The sequence below is a fragment of the Acanthaster planci genome, linkage group LG01 (genome assembly GCF_054643075.1).
Source record: "Acanthaster planci isolate LZ-2023a linkage group LG01, COTS_SCS, whole genome shotgun sequence".
NCBI classification, from domain to species: Eukaryota; Metazoa; Echinodermata; class Asteroidea; order Valvatida; family Acanthasteridae; genus Acanthaster; species Acanthaster planci.
In genome coordinates, this window is record NC_141777.1 from 9969451 (window position 1) to 9997323 (window position 27873).

The following is a 27873-nucleotide window of genomic DNA, read 5'->3' on the forward strand; positions in this document are numbered from 1 at the left end:
AGGTGTACGTGTTTGTAGTTGTACATTGAAATGGGGATGTGGAGCGACGTAGGACGCTGAGATCTTTCAGTCCAGACTGGAGTCCTTCTTCAACTGCGTCATTTCTCAGCCAAGACTGGAATAATCATGATGGCTTGCATTGAAAATGATGATCGTGAGCAACCAAGGGTCGAAAAGGGTAAGTCTTGAGAATTCTTTATGACCACAAGCCTGTAGGCCCTAGTCACTAGTGCTGTATGTAGTACTAGTAAACAACATTGTCATGGACGATGGACATAATGGAGGAATGTTTGAGTCTAACCGTGAAGGTAGTTGTTTCCAAGTTCCAGATAGCCTTTTTTTTACAATCAGTGCGTTACATTTCTGAAATCCAAGTACCAAAATCATCTGTTTCATTTACGACAAAAGACATGCATGACAATTTGACATGTGAAATGAAATTATATGTTCAATTCGACTTTCACAAAATTGGTGTCAAAAGTAAAAGGTCCGTAAGTCATGTAAGTCTGGATATAAAAACTTGATGTGCATGTACAGTGAAGGTGCAGTTCATTGCCAAAGAAGATACCAATTAAATGCAAGTAAAAAGGAACTTGAAGTTTATAGGTTGGCTGTTCCACCTGCACCTCTAAATGTGATGATGAAGATAAAGTGCTTCCGGGGAGGGCATTCCAACAAGTGACAGTGCGAGGGAAGAGAGAGTGGTGACAGAGCTGGATTCGGGCCAGTAGCTGTTGATGCTTAATTGGATAAAATGACTATGAAGACATCCCCATGTTGCTGTTACGTCCCAACTATAGTTGGGCTCGTCCCAACCAAAGCGCTACAGTTGGGCCGGCTCAACTACAGCAGAGAGGTCCTGTGTGCACGATGTGCCCAGCATGTGCCAAAGTCATATTGTTTACAAATGTCATGTCATTGGTCATAGGGCTAGATGAACAGATGAAGTGTCACATTTTATATGAATTGTGTCAAGTGTGAGACACGTTGACTTGGATAATGTTGAGACATTTTCCACAGACATTGGTCAACAATAGTTGGGCCAGCCCAACTGCAGCACTACAGTTGGGACTGTCCCAACTATAGTTGGGACTTATGTTACAGTTGGGGCGTAACATTGCTGAAAGATTGGCACTGTGATGATAGAGGAGAAAATTTCAAGGGCGTGGAATCTCCCCCTCCCATTTTGCTCATAGTGGCAAAAGTTCCATATAGGGACATCACTAATTTTCCCTTGCAATGGTTTATTAGCCTTCAGAAAGTGATAACATGAATGTACCAAAAGTCAAATTTAGCAGTGAAAATACTGAAACATTTACAAAGAAAACACTTCAAATTTTTCAGACCAGTTTGTGCACAGGATGTCAAGCTATGTCTGGGTATGGAACACTTTGTGATCTCATACCTCATTTTTGGAATGTGAGTCTTTTCTCTCCAATTTTTTCACATTGCATGTAGTACATGTATGTGCTTTGTGCAACGGACACAGACAGGCATTTCGCATGTTGTGGAACAATGACTTTCCTTAAACATTTTGCACCTGAGAGTGATAAAGTTAAGTGACTTCAAGTCGAGGCGTGGTACTGGTGCGTTATGCTGGCAGCCTGGTTGTGTAAATAATGTACCACAGATATAAAGACAGATGTAGCTGTTGTTGTTTCAATGCAGTATTTTGATGTGCAGTGGTCTACTTGTACGTAGCACTCTTTTAAATTACCTTTTGTGTCTGGCATAAATTCTCATGTCCTGTTGTCGCCTAAAAGTTTCAAAAATCCATTCTTTGTTCATGTATTTCTGTCAAAATGTTCTAAAGGAGTCCTGGAGGAAAGCCATTAATACTCAGGTTGATTGTTTAAAATTGTAGATTACATGCAATTGTTATACATATTGGTGATAGGTGAAGTTCTGGTGCTGAAGACTATAATGTACCAAATGATTGCTTATTCTGTGTGGCAGTTCAGGATAATTTTGTATTAATCACATCAGGCACAGAGGGTTTATAATTTCCAACTGATTCTCCTCCTAGGTTATAATCATTTCATCCATTGTCTGAGGGCTGATGACATGTGTTTTACAGAGTAACGTCCAGGAATTAGACACGTTCTAAGAAGTTTTGGCACATGTACACAATACGTGCAGTTGCCTGTGGATTGTGTACATGGTGTATGATAATTCTGGCCAGTCACGTCGTCATCTGCATGCTGCCGTTGTCCTCTGCTGTTTGGAGAGATGAAGTCCTTGTAGCTGACCTTTCTTTCGTGTCTTTCTAGACATTCTTAAACTGGTTTTTATGGGTTTGATAAAAATGATCATGTACCAAGGATTGCAACTTGTAGTGGCATTGCATTAATTATCCAGTAAGCGTGCGCATGAAGCTCAAACGTATAAGCCAACCTCCCCCAAAACAACATGAAGCTGTGTTCACTTTTTGTTTGTGTCGTTTCCCCAATTCAGTTGTCATCGTTCATGCCGGAGAGGATCTCAACACCATCATACGGCCCCTGGCTGAAACCCTAGAAACCCGCCTCAAGCTGGGTGAACAGGCCGACTACAAGCGCACATTCAGAGCAGGTGAACAACCTGAATGTGTCTTTTCCTTCGCTCACAAAGTTGAGCTTGCACAGTACATGCCGGGGTACAGGGCTACAAGGAAGGTAGAACCCAGCCACTTGATAGTGACTCACTGGGGGCGGGGGCTGCTGCCCACCAAGATTTATTTTTACTTTCTTACAAAAGAATTACCCTATACTGGCACACCTACATTGCATCTCAAACTACAAGCTCTGATGCATCCCAGTTTAATAAGGTGAGGGGAGCTGGAGAGCATCATGAGCGATTGTTGGGGTAAAGTTCCGGTCCAAGCCCCCCCTCCCCCACGACAGATCATGGCTGTGCCATTGACCACTCTATTAATATGTGGGACTTTAAGTGTGTTCCTTTAATGCTGGTGTTGCTTTGCCTTTGGTAACACTTCAACATTTTCACTAGTGATCTGCCAATAATGAGTAAGAACAATTATGGTATTACATGTACATGTAAGGCACACTTTTTCGAAAACCTGATTATTTCTATTATCCCTGACCACCAAACCCATAAACATTCCCAAGGCTCTCTCTGCTCTGTGGAGGGAATGTGTGTACAGCCCTCACGGGTATCGTATATACCCCTGGGTGGAGAGAAGAAGGTTTGGGTAAAGTGACTTGGCCAACATCACAACATGTAACCAGCTGTTAAGATTTCAACCACCGACCCTTCATCTTGTGTTGCAGACCTTTGATGTTTTGGCCACTCATTCCTGTAGCATGTGCAAGGATTGTGCCGCAAGTGTCCTGCATAGTAGAGGATTTGGATGATGGAGTGAGCTCCTTTCCAAAAAATTCAAAGGAGTTGAAATGTAAAGACGTTAATAAAATGACAGGATGGATTTACAGAGTCTTTCTTGGCCTCATTTTAGGTTGCAGATGACAGGCCCACACTGTACTCATAATTACTGGAATCGATGCTGGTAAATGTCTTGTTGAGGTTGTGGTTGATCCAAGTTGTCAAAGATTATGAGTACAGTCATAAGATGTTACATGTGTAAGTACTGCATCCTGGGGGGACCGATCCTTGCCTGCTTGGAGCACTCAGTAATGGTTCTTCTTTTAATCATAGGTACAGACATATCACAGTACGTCTTGAAGTGGCTCAATGAAGAATCCCTGGAGGAACATACCAGGCTGGTCGTGGTCATCAGTGATACCTTCTTTGCCAAGTGTTCGACGAACCCAAAAGCTTTCCAGCAAATAAAGAGTGAGTGGGAGCCTGGAATTGGTCAAGTTTGGTATTTCAAGAGTGCATGGCATTCGTAAAACAAAGTGGATTGTCGCACAATTTGATCACATCAGTTTGTGCTCCTGAGGTCTGCCCTATCATGGTGGCCGTACATGTAACAAGTATGTTTAGACTGGTTCAATATCATATTTGCTTTGTTCCCAAATGAAATTGCTCATTTTTGGAAATGTTAAACTGGCTCATTGTTGATATTTGGTTGTTGATTATTGATGTCAAAGCACTTGCATTAGTTCAGTATGCAGAAAGGTTATGAACTCCATACCAGAACGACATGTACATGTATGGATGGTGCACCAGGAATGGCACATGAGGTTACATGTACATGCACGGGCAAGGCTGTTTGTGGTGTACGAAGTTTGCACAAATACACTGTTACAATTCACCTCCTCTTTTTAGGATCATGGCACTTGTGTTCCTTGGCAAGGTATTGTAGCGTGTCCTACGGATCAGGGTTTGACGCTAGTATAGATTCACACACAGCCGAAACTCGCTGCTCTGGTCACGAAATCTCTGTTTTATTGCTGTAGCGTACACCACAATGTGTTCTTCCGACAGGCTCTCAACATGGCGCTCCTCGGCAGGGACTGCGCAGGCGCGAGGCGGGAAAACCGTGGGCCGTTCGCATACCAGCGCGGGCAGCCAGCCAACTCCATGCGTGTCCGAGCTGGTGCCCCCACTGGCTGGACCCGCCGGCGCTACAGTATTTTACCATAATTGCCTGTCTACAATTTAAATGGATATCAATCAAGGATTGTCTCAAGTGTCTGCTTTAAAGCTGATCTTGTGGCCCGATCAATGTTGAAAATAACTCTGAAATGCATTGTGAGTAATTCTGTAAATTAGGGGTCCAATTTTTTTTCTAGTCCCTGTCACATATGATTTTTTTGTAAGTTCAGAACACATTCTCTTATTTCCAAGAGAGATGTATTAATGCAAAGTACCTGCCAAACAAATAGAAATAGTTTGAAGTCAATTTTAGTGATATTTCCATGTCAAATGATACAGGTCAAGTGTAACAGGGACACAAAAATGTCACACTGTTAGACCCCAAATTTAAAGAATGACCATTATACATTGTTACCATCATCATTGCTACATTTATCCTTAGAGGCAGCAGGCCAAATTTTTTTACCTGAGTTCTCCACTTTTGTTTTCTTGTCAGGCAAGCTCTACTCTCAAAACCCCCTTGAATCCACATTTGCATTGGTCACACCTAGCAATATACCGGCACAGTTGTCCGGCCTTCGATGCATCAACTTGGGTATCTACATCCAAGCCATTGAGACTGGAAACCTGGCCGAGGCAATCTACCGGCAATGGTTTGGTAAGTCACTTGGAAATTGCGTCTGCAAGAAGGTGCCGCCACAACAAGTTCTCAGTGCAAAGACATTTTGTGACCAGGCTGGGACGATTACCCTGAGTCCTAGCCTTTACTCAAGGCATTCACATCAATTGTTGACTTCCGTTTATGCACAGGATTGCACTTGAGAATAGACTAGAATGTGATTTGATTTACCATCCGCTGTAAGGAGTGCCTTCAAGACCAACTCAGTTTGAGGGGTATAACGTTTTTGCTTTATTTTTTGCTACCAGTTTTTGTATGTTTTTTCTTGTGTGGACTACAAATAAGGTGGCAGAAACGCTCAACGAGAAGGGGCAGTCTTGGCCTATAACGATGGATAAAAATGGCACAGACAGTAGCACTGGGTTGAGCGACTAGTCCAGAGGAGTTTTCAATAGGAATTCTTCCCACTGCTTTATCATTGATTACAAAGCCTTGGAAAAGGAGTTAGTAGTGGCAGACGTGTAGATTACATCCAGAGGTTTTTTGTGTTGATCCTAGCATGGTTGCCGTAGCTAGAGGATGCCTGCTGGAGGTTGCACATCTGAGTCACAGCTGTGTTACAGAGATGCTCCAATTTTGTTTGGTGGTCATGTTGTATCTTTCCAGGTCCCCAGGCAACCCTCTCATCACAGGCAGAGTCGAGTATGCAGAGATCCTTGCTGATGTCTGCCAGCCCTGAAGAATATACCCCTGATAAAGGTAGGATAACTCTTTACTGTCAGATAGCCCACAAACTTCCGGAAACTTCCATTCTGTCACTTTCCCATAATGCAGTAATACCAGGGACTGTGGGTTTTCCTTACAAGCTCCAAATCTTTATCACTTCACATGTCAGGGCAATCCAAATGTAAAAGAAACACTCAGCATACCATACGTCCACTCTTGCACATGCTGTGCTCTTTTAGGGATTTGCCAGTTTGAATAATTCAGTATTCAAATATGTGGCTTAAGTATTCGACCATTTATATTCAATACATTTCTGAAAATTCAAAATTCCTGGATGATATCTCCAGGTAAGATAGCTTTTGAAAGAAACGATTGTAGGAAGGAAAACAAGTACTAAACGGCAGTTGATGTTGAAAGTGTTTTTGATGTGAAAAATGATAGGAATTAATTGGTTTATTAAGACAGAAGCCAACCTTTTTGAAGTTGCCGATACTAACGTTTGACTCAGGCCATGAAAATATGGATGGTCGGTGAGAGGGAGCAGAAAGAATATTTTGCCTTATTGGTGGGCCTCACGATCACCTGCCCTTAAATTTTTTGTAACACTTTGAATTAAGGTTTCAGAATGCATTTTTTTTTTTGGCTCAGAATTGAATATTTGTCTTTAAAATTTGCTTCTGTAAATTTTACTCCCACATATTTAATTCCAAAAATAAATATTTGAATACTTGATCTTTGATCGAATATTCAAATATTTTTACATTCCTATATTCTTTGGTATTGAATTGCACAACATGTCGCAACCTTGATGGGAAATTTGCTGTGGTCAAGATACCAAGAGGCATTTCTGATACATTTTGGGAGCTCAAGTTGGCAATCATCTGCTCCCTGTAAAAGAAAGAGATGGCCTGTTCATATGAGGGAATGACACACCTCTGGTGAGGATACAGCACGTGCGTTCTCAGCTTAGTGCATGAGCTTTGAAGTTTTCATGGTGAAGATGGCAAGTTAATGGAAAGGTTTGCGACAGCACCATGCGAGGGTATCTCTTTTGAGGATGTTTGGTTCTGAACCCTTCGTTCTTTTCAGAACCACACATCCTCAAAAGAGATTAATTTTGCATGGTGCTACCGCAAACCTCTCTAACTAACAGTTTTGTGCATATCAGGCACGGGACGCGCCAAGCAGGTTTCCTTCAAACTGTACGGTCTTCGCCCGTGCACCGGCTTGCCCAGCTGGAACACCCTCCCGCCAGCCCGTTTCTGTCCTGCTGGGTGGGGGGGTTGCTTCCTGTCAGAAGTCATAGCTCTGGCCTTGACGTTTTTTGTGGTGTGCGTTTTTCTCTCCAGTCAAGATCATCCATGCAATGACCAGACCCGAAGATCGTCAGAGGCACTGGGGGAAAATTGCCACTGCCATTGAGACAGTAGCTAATCCGGAGAACACAACTCAGGCCAGACTGCACTTCAGTAAGTCAGCCTTTCTAATTGATTAATAATTGGTTTTAAAAGGATTTCTTTGGTAGACTGGATTGCAGAAGTAACTGACAGTTGCCTGTGTCCGTTTACTATAAGATGTAGGGATGTGTTGCCTACTGATTAAAGGGTTCATGTCAATATTACCTGATGTCATCCTGTGAAGACACACTTCATTGTGTAAGCTGTTGTGTTATTATTTTTATATTATAATTATGAATCAAAAATTTTGCTCATTGAAAAGTTTTTTTAGAAGGGGTTACTTATTTGCACATTGCTGAGTACTTTAATGCAAAGCAGTGAATAACCAAAGAAACAGAACTCAGGATAGCAAATTATTAAAAACTCTAGCAGTGTTTTGTGCATAAATCAACAGTAACGGTTTGACTCTCTTCCTGGAATGACATCACAGTTCTGCTCATGAATATTTAAACCACTATTATTAAAACCAAACAGGCACCAAAATACATGTACGTTTAAAATAGCAAACCCCCCCTCCCACGAAAATAAGCTTGTTTGAGTCGCGAATGTGCATTTTCAAAGGTTGTGTGAAAAATTACATTGCAGGGATCATAACATGTTGTGACCTTGGACAAGTTACTTCACCTATGTTTTCCTTTTCCTACCCAGGGGTGTAAATGAAAACCTTTATTGTCATTGCATTTGGTTAGCTATTCACACCTGAAATGGCAGCATCAGGCTTTTTATATACTTTCCAGGGAGATAGGTTCAGGAATGTTCATGAGCCTGATGGACAGGGGAACTAATAAGTATGTAGTGCTGTTGTTGGACATGTAGAGCAATGTTGATACATTTGTTGAGGATAAACATGATACTGATAGTTTGGGGAATTTTCTCTTTAACCCTAACCTCCCCCAACCACAAAGAATTAAACAGTTGTAAAGTGTTTAATTCTGTGGGGATAGGTCTGGTAGGCCCATAACAGCTGGCTTTTGCATTGGGTTTGGCATACCTCAGAAAAACAAAGTCCAACAGCCTCTGTGCACAAAGTCCCATATGGGTGTTTAACTTTGTGTGAATGGGGAAGGTTAGGGCCAGCAACCCTGGGGGGGGGTTAGGTTTAATAAGAAAAGTGAAGAGAAGATAAGTTAGAATTGACGTCACAGATTTTTATTTATCTTGTTGATATTTTAGAGCATCGCAGCAGCGTGGCCCAGACAGTACTTGCAGATGTGGAAGGTTTCATGAGGTGTGCTGAAATAAAAAAAATCAATGCCCTGGTGGTATGGTGCTCCAACATGCTAGAGTCGCTGAATCAAGATCGGTCTGCTAAGGCTAGGGTCATTGGTGAGTGGATATGGATATTTCCAGGTGTTTGTCGTCTCTTGCCAGTGAATCCTATTTCTGGTCTTTCAACCACTTAGGAAATACACTTGTTTTGCCTGATTCGATATTTTTGAAAAAGCTTTGTTTTAACATGTGCTATGTTTTTATTGGTTTTGTTTAGAACTTGTTTGGAAAAGTGGAACTGAACAATTCCTACTCCGAAGTAGTTACCTTCAGAAACACTTTTGTTCAGAATTGTGAAACTTTTGTCTTAAATACTGTATTGCCATTGGCCGAGAATGACCATGTGCCAAGTCATAACAAAATGTCACCCTCATATCTGTACATACCACATTGTGATACCTAGACTAGTTTCCACCTCACAGTCCCAACGATATTGCAAGGACCAGCAACCAGACTAGTTGAATTCATTTTTACTTGTGCTACTTTTATCTGTGTAGGAGACTGTAATGAGAGTGGGGACTCAGCAAATGAGGTATTGGAACTTGACAAACTAGTTCCTGAGGTGGAGATGAGGGAATTGTATTGTCAACGTCAAAAAGTGACTTGTTATCCAAAAAGCAACTTTACTTCTTTTGTTCAGAGATCCTTTGCAAGGACACCCGACCTCAGAAACTCTACGCCCACTTCCTCTTTGGCGTAGATGGCCAACAGATGCAACGTTTCTCCCAGCAGCTGTGGACATTCCTGTCCCAAGGCAGGCACATGGCCTACATTGAGGACTCCCATCTGCGTGCGCCCAACGTGGACTATGACCGATACGCCCGGATCTTCCTGAGGAGCTGGGCAGGTATGTCCAAGTTGGGGCCCGATTCCCTGGAGCTCAGAAGAAAAAGTAAGCAGAATTGCCGGGCGGATTCCAGTGCTAAGCAAGAATCAGCCGAGACTCAGTTGCGAGTTAAAACAAGTGGCGTGTGGCATTTTGCCCAGTGACCCGTTTTTGCTAAAAAAAGCCAACATTTCCATGTGTGTGCCGCTCCAGTTATATTGGCCTGAACCATGTTTTTCCAGACAAAGGTTGGGCACTTTCTTCAGTCGTAGCTTTGTCCCTGACCTGTTAACCAGTCTTACGCCCTCCATGTTCAGAGTCTTTTTACGATCCCATGGCCCAGCATTTTTTTATTCATTGGATAACAAGCATTCGATAGAACATTCCAGTAAATTTCCAATGAAGATTACAAAATACATAGACTGGAGTTACCTTTGACATTGCAAATTGTTAAGGCAGGGAGATAAAGCAATTGTTTATTAATTGTTTCCTCTCTGACTCTGTTCATTGGTTTAATATCCAAAAAAATGAAAAAGAAAGTTTGCCCTGGATACGAATCAAAGCCAGACCATGACCAAATCCAACCAGCAGTGTTCGGTGTGGTTTCCCATCCAAACTCTGCAGCTAGGCTGAATCCTTTAAACTTAGGTCCTCCTTTGGCCAGTGGGAAGCTTCCCCTGACTCAAGTGACCTGACGTACATCTGCGTATGTCATTAAGGAGAGACCACTTCACCGTGCATTGTACTTATTACCCAGTGGCAAGCCTTCATAGCTTTATAGATGGCAAAAAGTATAAGAAAATATGTAACCAGCACCAAGCACCGAATTGGCACTGTAAGGACAAATGGACATGGCATAGATGGTGACCATTAAGCCTCCTTTAGTTTTACACTACAAATATGCACAAGTGCCCAAGGTGCCCCTCTTGCACGTTGGTGCAGTGCACAACACGACACAGCTGTGCTTCTTTGAGGTGTTTACCAAGTGACCCAAAGAGTGACTTCAGCATAGGAGGGTTAAGCCATGTGGTCAAGAATTCATGGTTCATTTTTATAGAGGAAAATGAGCCCCACTGTCAAATTTAAAATTTACGATGTAAAGTTGCTAACTAAATGCTCGCCTGTGGTAACTGTGGCCGCACTCGGGAAACCACTTGGTTACGTGGTATTTTGACACCTAGGTGGTATTTTGACACCTAGGTGGTATTTGACACCTAGGTGGTATTTTGACACCTTGGTGGTATTTTGACACCTTTTGATCAGATTGCATTTTTTGTTTTTCTCCCAGGTTTCACAAGTGAGCCAAAGAACCCAGAGGAGTCTGCAGATCCAACCATGAACTGCTCAGAGGAATTCTCTGTGAACACGTCTGGTTCAACCCAGCACCCATCTGACCAGTTCCACCCACAGCAGGACCAGGGCAGAGACCACCTGGTCATGAACGGCACCTCGGTGGACCATGCCGAGGCCAATCGCACCATGCAGCAAGGCAGGGCCCTGCGGTCGGCCGACTCATCCACCCAGGACCGGCTGCTGACTGCTGAGGAGTCCTGGGACCCGGCCATTGTTGCTGTAGCCAGCAAGTCACGGGAGTCGCAGTCGGATGGCTGCTCTGTGCCGCCGGTGAATCACAGCCTCCGGGGCCAGAGTGGACCGGACGGGCTGCAGGCCGTAGCCCAGTCGGCCATGGTCCAGCCAACCGCAGTCCACCAGGCTGTAGTCCAACAGGCTATGCCAGGAACCCAGGGCCAGAACAAGTTGGCCACATGCAGCCTGAGTTCTGTGTCAGTGGACAGCGTCCATGGGTCCAGGCATCCAGGCGGAAAGGCCAAGCATGTTCCCAGTGGAGCTGCCAGCATTTCAGGTACTGCAAACTACTGAATGCTTAATTTTGTGACACATTTGATAGTCACAAGTTACACCTAAAGGCTGGTTCACACCAAAGATTGTATAGCACCGCGTAGCGAAGCAAGATGCCGAACTTCACCATGAATCACGTAAAACGTTGTAATCGCATGGGCGCCATTTGAGCAAGCGATACGCCTGCACAATGCACATTAATGCAAAGGCGCAGGCGCCACAGCAGGCATGTGCACCTAGTGAGCCTGCGCCCAAGCATTACGGCAAACTGCGCTAGCATATCGCTTGCTCAAATGGCAGTTATCCATCTTGCGCCTTTGGCGCTATACGATCTTTGGTTCATACTGTGGTTGAATGCGAAAATGAAGTGAATTTAACACCATAACCTGTTTGCAGTGAAATTTACTTTACATGTATCCAGCTTTTGGGAAAGTATAGCTCAAATATTTTACATGTATCTGAATCACATTCATGTTTGCTTTTGTACTAAGTATGAACAGACCTTAATCCTATTAGATTCTTAGCCAAAAGTTGCCCGAGTGTGTTTTTCCAACTGTGACTGGAAACATGTTTCTGCTCTTGTCAGTTAGTGTTTTGTTAGTGTTTTGGGAAATACGCTTGTGTAACACAAGCAAATGAGAATCGAAGTTTGGAGTTAGTTCAATGTTTGTTGAAAAATGGCAGAAAGTGGAGATGGTTTTTTTGTCCAAAATGAGCAATTAAATCATGTATCCCCAAGTTGTTGTCACAAGCAGCAAACCAAAGCGGGCACTTCTAGAAGTTAAAAAGAGAAATCAGCAGTAACTAGAAACAGGCCGAATGCAGATTGAAAATGACATTGTCAGGTATGTTGTCAATCTGCTGCCTCATCTAGCTTGGACGATGTAACCATGTTTGGTTCTGCCATTTTTTTTACACTTAAAATGTTCCCAGTTATGGCTGTGACATCACAAACATGTTTCTAGAAGAGAGATTGTGAAAACCCTCTCCGGCACTGAGGCTCATTTATTTACAGTGCTACGCCGCTATAACGAACACAACAGGATCCATGCTAAATGTTCGGTACAGCGGTCGTTCGGTATAGCGAAATTAACTGCTGAACGTTTTGTTGCCATATTGAATAGCGCCCTCTCTCTTGTCTAACTGAAGTACACCCTCTTGTGATACGGTGATTCGCTGTTTTTGTGATATTTTGCTGTTTCATTCACATTTGAGGTTTCTAGAAATGTATCTGTTAATTATTTTTGTTTTTTATTAAATTAAATCCTGAGTTACAAAATTGATATTTAGTTTATCCTAAAAGTCGTGAAGCTACCACTCAGGATCGATCTTTGATGCATGCTCTGGCGAATCCCGGTTTATTTTTAACTTCATAATGTTCGGTGGTTTTGTGCACAAAATATTGGGAGCCAAGGATGATGTTTAGTATGGCCGAATGTTCGGTATAGCGGTGTTTGGTATAGCGACATTCCACTGTATTGCAAATTTCCACCTTTCCCTGTTTGCCTCCCCCCAAAGCCCCAGGCCACCAGGGCCCGCCCAGCAGAGTACCTGTTGCACTGCCCTCAATAGCCGAGAGGGAACAGCCCACAGAGCAGGCCCACCTGCAACCACCAGGCAACGGTGCCAGCAGGAACAAGTTTGCCCTTAGCGGGTTTGACTCCCACGTTGCGGACAGTGAGCGATCCAGCACCACTGCAGGCCAAGAGCTGATGAGCCAGACATCACCAGGTAATTTGTGCCTCATCAGGAAGTCTTCAAATTCAAAACCAGACAGTAGTCTTTCAAAAGAAAACTTCAGAAGAGTAGGAATATAGATCGTCTATTAAACACAGACCCTGGAGATTATAGCCGCATTATCTTTGCTTTTTTCGCAGGCCAATAAAATAGGCCAATAAAATGAACTTTGATTGTGGCATTTCTTATCATCATTCATCCCTGCTACATGAGACCAGCCTTGTGGCTTGTCTAAGAGTAAGAGTTCTTTGTTATAATTACCAGTATTAGAGTCAAATCAGTTTAACACAACACATCAAAAAGTCAATTACACGTCGGTCAGTCTCACGCCTTAGGCACAAACAAATGAACAGTAACAAATTCCCCTTTTGGCCTTGTTCATCCCAGTTGTATTAGGGCGTCTGACCTCACCTGTGACAGAGCTTGGGATGGACTTGTGACAGACCATGTCCCAATTTCATAGCGCTGGTTAACAGCTGATGCTTTGTTTTACTGCATCCTAACCCCCAGCCTATTTCATTTCATGCAGTCAGCAAAGCAGAAGCATGCTTAACCCTGAAGGAAAGATTTGCTCAAATTAGTAATCAGACAATTAAAAAGCACAACTTTTCTGCTGACTGCTAAGCAGCGTTATGAAATTGGCCTTACCTGACAACAGAGGTGTTCTCACATTCTGCCCCATTTTTCAGAATCTGTTCCCTTTAATATCCCAGCTGGGGAGCGGTGTGCCAGTTGCGGTGCTTCGCCCGCACCATCTGGGCCAGCCTCAGGTCAAGGGGACAATCACCTGTCCTTGCAGCAGAACCCTGTCCGCCTGACGTCTGACGCTGCTAGAGAGTTGGATGCACTCTTTGGAATTACAGACACCTGTAAGCATGAAGTATTTGTCAGCTTTTTTTGGAGGGGAGGGCCAATTCCCCCCATCCCCCCACTAAATTACAGGCAAGCATGCTCAATATAGATCTTTTAAAGGCTCTGACAAGCCTTGTCTGAAGTGCTCGGCTTTGGCTAGAGATAATACTCGCCTCTGTGTGTCATGCACAAAGCCATTAGCTGGTGGCTTCCATAGGTGTGTGCATTATTCTGACCTTAGCCAAGTAATCCAGGAGCAGTCTCAAGTGCCTGTTCCACATTCCCTTGTCCTCTGCCATCTTGGGATGTCTAGCAGTGGTCAAAATTGGTCACATTGCGGCTACAGCTACCATTTGTATGGCTATGAATTTACCATTGTGGACAGGCATACAGCTGTAGATATTAAGTAGTTTTCTGTTTCAGACTCAGTCTGCCATCAGAGATTGGGTGTCAAGACATGAACAGATGGATGATCAGTTGTTGTGACATAATATTATTTTGATCACTGTCATCACTTGCATGGCGTGGCTTTCTGTTTTTAAGTTTGGGCGTGAGTCCAGTGAGATTTCCAGCACCTCAATTCTATTGACAATGTTAGCAGCGAGAACCAGTGTAACAGTCCATTAATTTCACTGTTGCAGTGAAACTGCATTTTTTTAAAAAAAAAGTGTATTTATGGTAGCCTCGATGACACATTTTTGAGGCAGACCACTACATGTTTGGTTGGGCGGTGGCTTCTGAAATTGCCAACCAAAAATCACTACACCAGTGATCTGTATTCCAAACATTTCTTATGAATGGTAAGTTGGAAACAGGTGATTTTTTTCTTGATTCATGCCCGTTTTCTAGAGGAACCAAGAATGATACCAAACCTTGTGAAGCACACCCAAAAGTCTGATTTTTGTGAGCCAGAAACATTTTTTCAAGTTGCTGAATATTTCAAAATTGCAGGTAATCCGCAGAATTTGCAGTCTGTTGGAAACCAGACCGTGCACGAGCAAGATAGAGCATCTCTGACCCGTAAGTAAAAGGCGGGACACATTTATTGCCCACTGTACTGTGATCCATTGGTTTTTTCGACCTCTAGGAAAAATGGACCAGAAATGCAGCTGGGGATTGAATTCAATTTCACTTGGCTCCATAGGATATGGGAATGCCATGCATCCAATTTCCCCAGCTAAAAGTTATTTATTAGAATAATTCATTGAATGAAAATGATTTTTTGAAGCAGAAACTAGTAAGGCGGGGCATGAAGAAGTCATGTTGCATTTTGACTTTGGACTTACAAAGTTAAGTAGCGACTTGTGTACAGAGTTTACAAGTAATTTATTTATTCAGGTGTTGTATAAATAATTTATGTTAAACATGTTCACACATTGGAAAAAAATGCAATCAATTAATGAGAACAATCCATATGTCACCTCATAAAATTACTGTTACACTCATAAACATTCATTACTTAAATACAAGTGCTAAGTCCAGGTCTCTTCCATTTTGCAAATAGATTGAGCACGTGTTGACAGTGGATGTAGCCCCGGAGGTCTGTTTTAGACAAGGGCAATTAAAGGCACACCCATCTTTACAACTGTGATGCATTTGCTTGTCATTCACAGGCAATCCAGAGAGCTTACCATCTATTGCAAGCCATACTGCACGTGAGGAAGAAACAGCATCTGTTATGACCAGTAAGTGAAAACCTGGCTTCACCATACCATACATTGTGTGTCTGGGAGAAGGTTTTTTTTAAGGAATTACAAATGCTTACACTTTCAAAATGGTACTACAGCCTTCCTGAAAGGGGTGAGGAGGATCCTTTTGTAGTCACAATATTGTTGAACTTTCGTTTTTCAGAAAAAAATTACCATTTTGCTTATCTTGGTCCCAGAATGTGTGTATGCCAATTGTGTGTCCACCCCCGGAAATGCTGCAAGAAAGTACTCTTCAGTTTGAACTGGCTATTTTATTAACTGGCCATACTTGGTATTAAAGAGGACCGAGTTAGGTGGTGCTTTTCCTGTCTTCATATTTGCTGTGGCAATCCAGAGAAAAGCACCAGAAAAATGTCCTAAATGTGGAAATTATGACATTTTGTTTGAGAGTTACTCCACACATGGGTAGATAAACCTCTCAGTCTTTAATAAGCCTTTTGCGTGTTAAATTTGAATAAAATCTGGTACACTGAGTCCTTTAAATTCATGTGAACATAACAATTTGAATTACATAAGAGATGCCTTGCACCGATACACTGTTCCTCAATTGGTAAGAAGGGCACAAAGGAACCAGTCCATTCCAGAGATATGCAAAAGCTTGCCCTGAATCACGAGGGGTAACAACAGTGTCTTAAGTCTGGAGAGTTCAAATTGTTATATTTGTATGTAATGTGATTTATTCAAATTTAACTCTCCAAAAGGCTTATTGACGCTGCAGTCATTTGGGTGCATTTCATGCATGACTGATCAGGGGCTGGATTTGCAAACCAGCTTGTGCACAAAACAAATTATGGGGGTGTAACTAAAATCAAAGGTAGTAAGAGACAAATGTATAACAAGTGCCTTTAGAAATCCCAAAGACCTGTGGAAATGCAAAAGGCTCCTTTCACCTTTACACTTTGAACTGGGGATGTTGATGGCGCTTTACTCCGAATCATGCTGAGGTGTCACTCTTTTTTCATTCTACATAGTGGCACACACTCAAATTGGAATGTTTGTGTTCTGTGTCTGTTGCCTTCTATGTACAACAGACAACTATACGTGGCTATCCCACGTATAGTTAGCACAATGCAATGTGAAAACTAATTTTAGGTACAACGATGTACGCTGGGGTAGGTCCCTGGGTTGCCCAAAGCAAACAAGAAAGACAAAAAGCATTGCCTAGCCAAGAGTGCATTTATATAGGCATTGGTGGAAGGGCAAACTCCCCAATATACAGTTGCCCTCTGTCGTGATTAATTGACTGGACAAGGAAATTCCGATTTGAAAGCACCGATCTGTGTGAATCAACTGGTTTGAATGTGTTCCCTTCAGCTTCTCGAAGCATGCCGGATATGTGCACCGTGTCCAGCATGGCAAACTCCACCTTGCGGTCAGTTCCAGAAGGATCTAACCCAATGCTGAACGGTAAGCACGCCGATTGGTTTCTATTGTGGCTCCAAGCCTGTGATTTCATTGGTCCATAATGCTCATGTGGTAAATCACTGCAACTTCATTTCATCACCCCAACGTTGCCTTGCGGGTCATTTGCCTCATGAAACATGGTTGCCTCTCAGATGTGTAGGATGCACCACACAATTCTTCAAGGCTGGATTAAATTCTGTAACACCTTTCACCAATTCGGAAATGCTTGTTCCAGCATCTGTAACACCTATGGCAATCGTTGCCAATTTCTGTAACGTCCACACAAACTAGTGTATTCAACGTCTACACCAGTTCCTGTAAAATAAGGCCGCCACATTTGCCACCTAGTGGTTTTTCCCATTTTTGTTAATGTCTTTCTTCAGGGGATGATATGTTATAGTTGTATACATGTCAGAATAATATTTAAAACCTACTCTTGGACCAGCAGCTCAGAGATCTCAGGTTTTGAAAAAAATGCCGCAATTTCTAAATGTTCATTGAGGATATGTTAGTGGATTCCACCGTGTGGTACTGTGGTAATTCAAATAAAGTAATTTATTTCCAACTGAACTAAGGAAACCTTTTATATGTCCACCATTTTGCCCAAACTGATAAATTTCTTATCTCCATCTGTCTCCTCATCTTCCCCCACCCCAGGAGAAAGTAGCGCCTCCTCCCAGCCAGGGAATAACCCAGAGGCAGCAGGCGGGACCCCCCTGAGCACGCTGGCCAGGCCTACCGTCAAGGGCCTGCTCATCCGACTGGATCCCATGAAGGTGGCCATATCAGACTGGCGTGACCTGGCCAGCCACTTCGGGGTGCCCCCTGAGCTCATCAACTACTGGAAAGGCATGATGTCAGGCCAGGGCAACTTCTCCCCGACGGACAGCCTGATTGAGTGGCTCAAGTCCAAGCCACAGCCTGTCACTGTGGATGACCTCAAGGCAGCCCTGAGGAAAATCGAGAGGTTTGACGTCCTCAGGGTTTTGAATGAGCCGGACAACTAAAACTAATTTGATGGACATTCCTAAAGTCGATTGAGATTTCCCACTGCAATCTGAAGTAGGATTTGAAGGTTTGCATTGTAAAGTTGAGTAACAAGACTAAGATTGTGGTAGCACAATGCAGCAGTTACTCTTTTGTGAGTGTTGAGGTTTTGAGTTTCCCCATGGGTCAATGCAGAACCTCACAACTACCCTGAACCGCAAATGTACACCTGAAACCACTTCTCTTTGACATGAACTCACTCGGTCGTGTGAAAAATTATACTGATATTGGAGAATCAAGGACCGTAGGTCTAATTTTTTACGAGACGTGTCTCACCCTATAACCCTTGAGATCCTTCCGAGGAATTTTGGAGGATTTGAAGACTAACAGAAAGGCTGTCGCATCTGCCATTATTTTGCATGGGGCTTGATGTCCTTGATGATCCTTGAAAGGTTAAGTGTACAGAGAGTGCATAATTTGAAAAGGTTCCAAGCAATAATGCTTTGAGAGTCGGGATTGCTACTAAAAGTAATTTGTTAGATATTTAAAGCATGAGCTAATGCATCAAAAACCTAGGCTCCCTTCATTGCCTGGAGAGGTGCCAATGATAGAGTCTCTGTCTTGTGTTCCTGATTGGTCCAATCACTTCCCAATTGGCTGAAACACAGTCACATGATGAGCATGCTGATAAGCATGGACAAGTGTTTTTGCCATCTGATGGCCCTTGCTGGTCTGAAAAGTAAAAATGCAAGCTAAAATGAAACTTAATAACTGGATCCCATATAAATGGTTAGGGCTTGACTGTTGTTCCTTTTTCACCGCAGTGTCACAGTTTTATGACCAGTTGTTTTTAACAAATTTATCTGCCTTGTTACTTAAGCTGTGAAAATTTCTTCCACGGGATGTCGTGGCATTCTTCCAGTACCAGCACACTCCAGTGCCCTTCTGGCCAGTATCGATCACAAGAGGGCAGTGTTGTGGTCGAGTTCATCCCAAGTCGTTCACAAGACCAGGCACAAGTCTCTTGATGAGATCAGAAAAAAGTAACAGGGGCCGAGTTCGGGCGGCTTGATCCCGTATGTTCACGAACAGCTCGATTTGTTGTTTGTGGGTCGGCCGCTCGAACGCCGGGAACAAACAACCGGTTATCGCTGGAAGTTAGTGACATGCAACATGGCGGCGTCCATGAAAGCTACATTATTCGGGAGTGAACGTTTGGATGGGCTGAATTCTTTTCTATATAAACAGGAACATTCATTTCTGTGTAAAATAATTAATATTAATTTTGCAAAACTTCTCATTGTTTATGGCTATGGAAGCCATCTCTACTTTTTGCAGCTGTTCAAAAATCAAAATCTCTCGAGTTTTTTCGTGTATTCTTGTAAAACCCTGACGAGGTGGTGGTGTGTGATCCTGTTCCGAGAACAGTGTTCTTGATTCATGTTCCCGTCGTTCGAGCCGGAGAACAAGAAACCTGTGTCAAGAACAGGCCACCCGAACTCGACCAGTGTGAATAACTCTGCACAGTCCATTGGAAGAGCGTGTGATTTCACTCGAGACTGGATAACTTGAGGTCAAATTGGGGGAACTTGTGAGGACTTGTGACGGGCTTGCAGGAACGTCTGAGGACTTGTAAAGGACTCGACCTCTCTACCAGAGAGTCCTCTTTCCATTGTTGCTATATGCATCTGTCGAGTGCACTGATTCTTACTAATGCCAGTGCACAATACATGTAATACCCAACTTCCCTCTGGAACATTGAACTAGTAAATCCTGGCCATGTTGTGTTTACTTATATAACACTTTTTGCTGTACCCATGCTCTTCCTGCAGCAGTGCGATGTTGTTTCAATCAAACCACTGGTTTTCCGTGCATTCATTTTTCTATATGTACTGGTTTATGGAGATTTCTGTGAAAAGATAAAATAAACATATATTGAGATGCTTATAAGGCCAGCAATATTGTAACTTGATACTACTACGAGGAACTTAATTAATCTATTAGGATATCCTGTCCACTTCACCTGTTTGGATGCGGCCTAGTGATTCTATGAATTTAGATTGAAATTGTACTGTACATATCAAATATTTTTTACACAGCTTTGGAAGTTAAAATATATGAGCCACGTCGCTAGGCAACTATCATTGCCAGTACTTTACACAAATCTGGAATAATGTATATTTTGAGAAGCCATTTCAAGACAGGATCTCCAAAATATGCCTGTTAAAATCGAAATTTTATCCATGGAATGGTTATTCGATTATGGTTTTTGCTTGTAAGACCGAATGCCCTTCATTGCATAGTGCATGTTGTTCAGAGACATGGGTACAACAGTATTTTACAGTCCTGCGCTGGAGATACCTGGGATGACCTTCCACCTCGTCGGATCCTGCACCCAGGATATTCCAGGCTATGGACTCAGGTCACCCACTTTTTCTCAATGGTCCTGAATGATGGAGTAGTGAAAGTGCTCACATCTGGAAGTCAAGAACTCCGGATCAAACACTTGCCTCTTTCTGTTACGGTCAGTTTGGCCTGTATGGAAGGTAACATTGGTGAAATCTGTGCGAGTGAGAGGGTGTTCTCCAAATTCCTTGTTTGCCTTGTTGTGGTATTTTTGTGTATACATGTATACAAAAAAATACCAATGCACATGTATGCATTGCCAGATTGTTTTTTTTTTTTTAAAGGAAATTAAATGCGCTGACACTTTGGACACAGTACTCCCAACGTTTTTTTTGTTGGGGGGCAGTACGTGATGAAAAAATTGATCACTTATTTTTAGGAATCCCCTGGCTCAAACATGTCAAAACCTCAAGAATAAAAAAAAGAGAGCTTTAGAGGGGAACCACAGCAGTGTAGGGCCTATGGTATGCATTTGTTTGCCCGGTGGCATCCCTCAAAAATACCCATTTCTTGCGTTTTACATGTATATCAATTTATAAACCATTTCGTAAACAAAACACTTTGATGATATAAATAATTTTTGAAAAATCCTGATTGCAGGAAAATACTGATAAAGAAACCTGAAATCAGGATAAATCCCAACGAATCTCACCCGTGGCATAGAGAGAAGTATGAGGCTCCACGGCACAAATGTGAAACTTTTTATACAACGCCTGAATAATAAACTCCCCCAGAATCAAATGATGAGAATTTGTTCAAATGTGTAATTAACAGTTACTGACTGCTGTGAGATTCCAGGTATCCTTCAGGGTGCTAAAACATATCCCACGTCACAGCAGTCAAGAATTGTTTGATTTACACTTCAGTCATGGATACTTTGTAATATTCTCCTCACCTGAGGGTCTCCAATTGAATTGAAATGACAAGTATCTCAGTCCATGGCTGTACAGAAAGTTGCACGAGGTGTGCAAGCAGATGATTATGCAATAAAAAGGTGAAGTTGGGCTGTGTATAATGTATTTATTGTTGTGTAAACTGTAAAAAAGAGATCCCAGTGCCGGGCTGAGAATTTGTCTACTTCCCTTTTATTTCTTGGGATGTCAGTCCTGCAGCTTTTATTATTTGAGAGTTGTTTACATACTGATGCGTAACACTCTGCTTATCCTGGACAGAGATCGTCACCACAGAATGACAATACTGATGTACAAGTTTGTTTTAAAAACTGTACACATCCTGTGTAATTTGTAGAGTGAAAATTATCAATGAAACTGAATTGCAGGAAAAAGTGGTGCTGTCTCTAGTTATTACTATGCGAACAACAGATAGTTTGGGGGTAATGCTTCATGTTTATAGGGAATTCCAGATGAAATCATGAAAAGAGAAACTGCTATCAATGTCCAATCTTTTAGACATAAACTCTTTATTCCTAATCTTCATTTCTCCACAGGAAATGCAGCTGCTGGGCATACATTCATCAATTAAAAAAATTGTCATTTTTTTTATAACTGTAATGTTATATGAAAACTAATATTAAAATGAACTGCATTTGTTTTAACAACTTCTCTACTCTAGTTGGAGTTATTGCAGTTGTTCTCTAACAATTATTATTAAAAAGTAAGAAGTCCTTCTTGTAACGAATTGCTTGGTTTACAGTTTACAAACTCGTCCTGTTATTCATTCTGGTAGCATCCCCCGCCTCCTGAGAAATTAAAACAAATCAGTGTCAACATTTTGTTTCTTAAGGTACACGGACAATTTCAAACACTGCTAATGAACTGACTAGTAAACGCCTTGGCATCTTATAAATCCCTGGTCAAAACAGCTGTTGATTTGTATTATAAGCTAAAAACACACCACCAAAAATGACTGGTGATGAACTCAACCAACAGTTAACCCGCTGTGCCAGTTGTTCTGAGGTAGCGGCACTATAAAGGAAAGCTACCGTGATAGCTCTGAGCAGACACACAAAAATGTTCATGTTTCTCTGCATCACTGTACACAAGTGCAGAAGTTCAAGGAATATTGGTGACGTTGAGAAAGACCATTTGCAAAAAGTTCTGTGCTGGAGCAGAGGGGAAACCCTGTCATCTTCCCACAGTTGACCTAACACGATATAAGTATGTGCATTCTAAAAACACATTTAGATGAACTTCAAGGCAGCAGAATGCATATCGTCACCGACATCATGAACTAATGCAGAAATCCTGGATTGGTACACTTCATGAAAACTACCATCAAAAGTTGAGGATTCACAAACCAAAGAGGAGGTATGTGTGTGCACTTGGCACGCTAATATGCATGTTTTGGATGTACAGCTGAGAGAGAAATACTGCCGAGTGTTTCACAAGAATTATCCCTTCTTATACTTCTGGATTACAGAATGTAAAATCTTTTAACTTGTAAAATTAAAGGTTTCATTTCGTGAAAACAAGAATGTTCTCATAAGTTATGTATGTCACTTCGTGAAATCATGGAAACTGCAAATTTCTTGGGAAAGGGTGCTTGCAATAGTTCTTTGTATTAGTTTGTGGTGACGGTAACGATATGCCCAACAATAAGGCTAAAAAGTCCTTTTGCTTCAAGTTTTCTGCTTTTACTTATTTGTTTAAAAAAACTGGATTTTGTTTCTGCTTAAGTTGTTACTTTGTATAACAGAACATTTAATCAAAGAGACAGTTGAATTTTCACACACTCAATTACTCAAAATGGCCCATTCTTACCCAGACTCTGGACCAAGAATACTCCCAGGTGGAGAAAAGCAAGTAGGGGTGGAGTGGCTTACCCAAGGATACAACATAAGGACAGCAACTGGATTTGAACCCCTCAGCCCTAGTCAAGAGTCAAAAACCTTAGTTGTCAGTTCATGACCATCTGCTGCTCAACCAGCTTCTGAAAGACACCATCTTCCACCCTCATCAGCTCCTTGTGGCTTGCCCAAGGACACAACATCAAGACAACAGCTGGATTTGAACCCCTCGGCCCTAGTCAAGAGTCACAAAACTTACTTCACATGAAATGTGCCAACACAAAGGGATTTCCTGTGTGATAACACAGAATGTTTGAACAAATGTTCTGGTGAATCCAGTATGCTGGGCATTGTGACAAATATTCCGCGACTAAAGCTTTGAGTTTCAAAGAAGTGGTGACGTGGTAAGAAAATGTTGCACAAATCTTGCACCAGGGACCACCAAGGGTCAGGACACCAGGCGCAACTTTTTAAAGGACTGGGATTGGGGTATTGTTTAAAATAGTCTGTATTTTTGACCAAACCAATTCCATGCCTGGTATAAGCCTGGTATAACAGCATAATAGTGATTAACCACTAGGCCACACTCTCTCAACCGATGCCAGTTAAATCATGCATAATTCACTCTCCTCAAACACAGGCCACCCATGGTTCTCAGTCAAAATACAAAACAAAAAGAGAGTGCTCACAAGCCGTCAGTTCATGACCGTCTGTCGCTCAACCAGCTTCCGAAAGACACCGTCTTCCACCCTCATCAGCTCCTCATAGCTGCCCAGCTCCACCACACTCCCCTTGTCCAGCACAGCGATCTTGTCGGCCCGCTTGATGGTGGAGAGGCGGTGGGCGATGGTGATGACTGTCCGGCCAACCATTAGCCGTTGCAGTGCTTCCTGGACCAGGTACTCGCTTTCTGCATCCAAGGCACTGTCAAAATCAACAGCAGAAATAATGAACCAGTTCAATAAGGGCTTGATTAACAAGAAGGCTCTTTTGGATCCTGCTCCCCATCGCCACCTTACGTATTGATCACTCTGAAATGGGAAAGAGCCTGACTACATGTATTCTGCCTCAAACAGAATATTTTTAACTGGTATTTGAACAATTTAATGAGACATGACTTTATGTCCAAAATTTGGAAATACCCATCAAGACATAAGAAAGGTAATGTATAATTCTCTTGTTATGCCTGGTCTATTGATGGGTTTTGCAAACGGAAAAAGAAGAGTGTATTTCACTCCTGCAAAAATCATACTAACTTCAATTCAAAAGCTGTGGAAGTCCAAACATGGAAAATGTGTAATGTTAGGAATAGAAAAAAATGTTTTTTGGGGGGGGGGACTTTCCAAGGGGCCAAAAAAAATTTAGAATTTCTTCATGTAGCCTTTTGTGTCCTACATCAGGAGTGAAGTTAAACTTTGGTGGTTTTTACACATTTTGGGGGAAGAAAGAGAAATGAAGTGGTCACATGAAAATTGTGTAATTCATCTTCAGAAATGACTCTGGCATGTGCATTTACAGCTACAATACCAAACGGTGGAATGGACAGACTGCAGCCTTTCAGCCAAGTAGCAATAAAGGCCAGGTCCAGCAATGCAAGATGCTGTCTCTAGTACCTTGTGGCTTCATCCAATATCAGAATCTTAGGGTTCTTGAGAATTGCTCTGGCTAGAGCAATACGCTGCTTCTGGCCCCCTGCCAAGGGAAGAGGACAAGAAAGATTTCTCTGAGAATCCTTTAACGCTTGGAGTTTTACTTAATTACTTAATGTGCCAACTGTTCATAATGCAGATATAAAGAAATTGGTCAGAGCATAATATGAACATGCTCCTTTTGCAACACCATACTTGGCCTATCCACCAACTGAGCTATCCATCCCTTATGGTGGTCCCCCCTCCCATATGAGCCTGCTACTTTTGCAACACCATACTTGGCTCATCCACCAACTGAGCTATCCATCCCTTATGTTGGCCCCCCTTCCATATGAGCCTGCAACTTTTGCAACACCATACTTGGCTCATCCACCAACTGAGCTATCCATCCCTTATGTTGGTCCCCCCTTCCATATGAGCCTGCTACTTTTGCAACACCATACTTGGCTCATCCACCAACTGAGCTATCCATCCCTTATGTTGGTCCCCCCTCCCATATGAGCCTGCAACTTTTGCAACACCATACTTGGCTCATCCACCAATTGAGCTATCCATCCCTTATGTTGGTCCCCCCTCCCATATGAGCCTGCAACTTTTGCAACACCATACTTGGCTCATCCACCAAATGAGCTATCCATCCCTTATGTTGGTCCCCCCTTCCATATGAGCCTGCTTCTTTTGCAACACCATACTTGGCTCATCCACCAACTGAGCTATCCATCCCTTATGTTGGTCCCCCCTTCCATATGAGCCTGCAACTTTTGCAACACCATACTTGGCTCATCCACCAATTGAGCTATCCATCCCTTATGTTGGTCCCCCCTTCCATATGAGCCTGCTACTTTTGCAACACCATACTTGGCCTATCCACCAACTGAGCTATCCATCCCTTATGCTGGTCCCCCCTCCCATATGAGCCTGCTACTTTTGCAACACCATACTTGGCTCATCCACCAACTGAGCTATCCATCCCTTATGTTGGTCCCCCCTTCCATATGAGCCTGCTACTTTTGCAACACCATACTTGGCTCATCCACCAATTGAGCTATCCATCCCTTATGCTGGTCCCCCCTCCCATATGAGCCTGCTACTTTTGCAACACCATACTTGGCTCATCCACCAACTGAGCTACACATCCCTTATGGTGGTCCCCCCTTCCATATGAGCCTGCTACTTTTGCAACACCATACTTGGCCTATCCACCAATTGAGCTATCCATCCCTTATGTTGGTCCCCCTTCCATATGAGCCTGCTACTTTTGCAACACCAAACTTGGCTCATCCACCAACTGAGCTATCCATCCCTTATGGTGGTCCCCCCTTCCATATGAGCCTGCTACTTTTGCAACACCATACTTGGCTCATCCACCAACTGAGCTATCCATCCCTTATGGTGGTCCCCCCTCCCATATGAGCCTGCTGCTTTTGCAACACCATACTTGGCTCATCCACCAACTGAGCTATCCATCCCTTATGTTGGTCCCCCCTCCCATATGAGCCTGCTTCTTTTGCAACACCATACTTGGCCTATCCACCAACTGAGCTATCCATCCCTTATGGTGGTCCCCCCTTCCATATGAGCCTGCTTCTTTTGCAACACCATACTTGGCCTATCCACCAACTGAGCAACACATCCCTTATGGTGGTCCCCCCTTCCATATGAGCCTGCTGCTTTTACACCATACTTGGCTCATCCACCAACTGAGCTATCCATCCCTTATGTTGGTCCCCCTTCCATATGAGCCTGCTACTTTTGCAACACCATACTTGGCTCATCCACCAACTGAGCTATCCATCCCTTATGGTGGTCCCCCCTCCCATATGAGCCTGCTGCTTTTACACCATACTTGGCTCATCCACCAACTGAGCTATCCATCCCTTATGTTGGTCCCCCCTTCCATATGAGCCTGCTACGTTTGCAACACCATACTTGGCTCATCCACCAACTGAGCTATCCATCCCTTATGTTGGTCCCCCCTTCCATATGAGCCTGCTGCTTTTACACCATACTTGGCTCATCCACCAACTGAGCTATCCATCCCTTATGTTGGCCCCCCTTCCATATGAGCCTGCTACTTTTGCAACACCATACTTGGCCTATCCACCAATTGAGCTATCCATCCCTTATGGTGGTCCCCCCTTCCATATGAGCCTGCAACTTTTGCAACACCATACTAGGCCTATCCACCAATTGAGCTATCCATCCCTTATGTTGGTCCCCGCTTCCATATGAGCCTGCTACTTTTGCAACACCATACTTGGCTCATCCACCAACTGAGCTATCCATCCCTTATGGTGGTCCCCCTTCCATATGAGCCTGCTACTTTTGCAACACCATACTTGGCTCATCCACCAACTGAGCTATACATCCCTTATGTTAGTCCCCCCTTCCATATGAGCCTGCTACTTTTGCAACACCATACTTGGCTCATCCACCAACTGAGCTATCCATCCCTTATGTTGGTCCCCCCTTCCATATGAGCCTGCTACTTTTGCAACACCATACTTGGCTCATCCACCAATTGAGCTATCCATCCCTTATGTTGGTCCCCCCTTCCATATGAGCCTGCTACTTTTGCAACACCATACTTGGCTCATCCACCAATTGAGCTATCCATCCCTTATGTTGGTCCCCCCTTCCATATGAGCCTGCTACTTTTGCAACACCATACTTGGCTCATCCACCAACTGAGCTATACATCCCTTATGTTGGTCCCCCCTTCCATATGAGCCTGCTACTTTTGCAACACCATACTTGGCTCATCCACCAACTGAGCTATACATCCCTTATGTTGGTCCCCCCTTCCATATGAGCCTGCTTCTTTTGCAACACCATACTTGGCTCATCCACCAACTGAGCTATCCATCCCTTATGGTGGTCCCCCTCACATCTATCAGTATATTTGCTGATGGGAAGTGAGTCAGAAGCCTCCAACAGTAAAACGCTCCAAACCATGGATGTGGTGAAAAGGGATCACTCGGAGTGGATTAAGTTTTTTTTTAATCGTCCAATAAAAATAGCCTAGAGTGAAACTCACTTGGCAATTCAGTAATAATATGTGCTTGTATTGTGACTTTGGAAGCGAGGTCCCTAGCTATATGGTGCATGGGTTCTACATGTATATTT

General features: G+C 43.0%; 2 protein-coding genes across 5 annotated transcripts in view; one reads left to right on the plus strand and one right to left on the minus strand.

The window, feature by feature from the left end:
- On the plus strand, positions 1 to 21910 carry LOC147800319 (uncharacterized). Of its 3 annotated transcripts, none has more exons than XM_087135071.1 (15): positions 1 to 178; positions 2455 to 2571; positions 3655 to 3792; positions 4997 to 5158; positions 5786 to 5878; positions 7195 to 7314; positions 8476 to 8628; positions 9212 to 9463; positions 10686 to 11261; positions 12776 to 12988; positions 13684 to 13863; positions 14798 to 14866; positions 15460 to 15531; positions 16870 to 16962; positions 17617 to 21910. In XM_087135071.1, exons 1-15 carry the CDS (start codon positions 127 to 129, stop codon positions 17964 to 17966), a joined length of 2640 nt encoding a protein of 879 aa, XP_086991197.1. In that variant the 5' UTR covers positions 1 to 126; the 3' UTR covers positions 17967 to 21910. The 3 variants fall into 3 exon arrangements, with proteins under 3 accessions (XP_086991197.1, XP_086991200.1, XP_086991204.1); XM_087135074.1 differs by having other exon boundaries at positions 13708 to 13863; XM_087135078.1 differs by having other exon boundaries at positions 2 to 178; positions 9212 to 9418.
- The window catches only part of LOC147800320 (ATP-binding cassette sub-family B member 10, mitochondrial-like), an 18402-nt gene continuing 12277 nt past the window's right edge, over positions 21749 to 27873 (minus strand). The window contains exons 11-13 of one of the 2 annotated variants that reach the window (XM_087135104.1): positions 24712 to 24790; positions 23788 to 24022; positions 21749 to 23333 (exon numbers count right to left, since the gene is read on the minus strand). In XM_087135104.1, coding sequence (XP_086991230.1) covers positions 23794 to 24022; positions 24712 to 24790 — 308 coding nt within the window. In that variant the 3' untranslated portion in view covers positions 21749 to 23333; positions 23788 to 23793. Of the gene's footprint in view, positions 24023 to 24711; positions 24791 to 27873 lie in introns of both variants that reach the window. The other variant, XM_087135097.1, reaches the window with a different exon arrangement.

Excerpts from the sequence above, each read along its gene's own strand:
- LOC147800319 (XM_087135071.1), top strand. The coding sequence starts at position 127 with ATGATGGCTTGCATTGAAAATGATGATCGTGAGCAACCAAGGGTCGAA. Across the intron at positions 8,629-9,211 it reads TGCTAAGGCTAGGGTCATTG|AGATCCTTTGCAAGGACACC; the intron begins GTGAGTGGATAT and ends TCTTTTGTTCAG. Across the intron at positions 15,532-16,869 it reads AACAGCATCTGTTATGACCA|CTTCTCGAAGCATGCCGGAT; the intron begins GTAAGTGAAAAC and ends TGTTCCCTTCAG.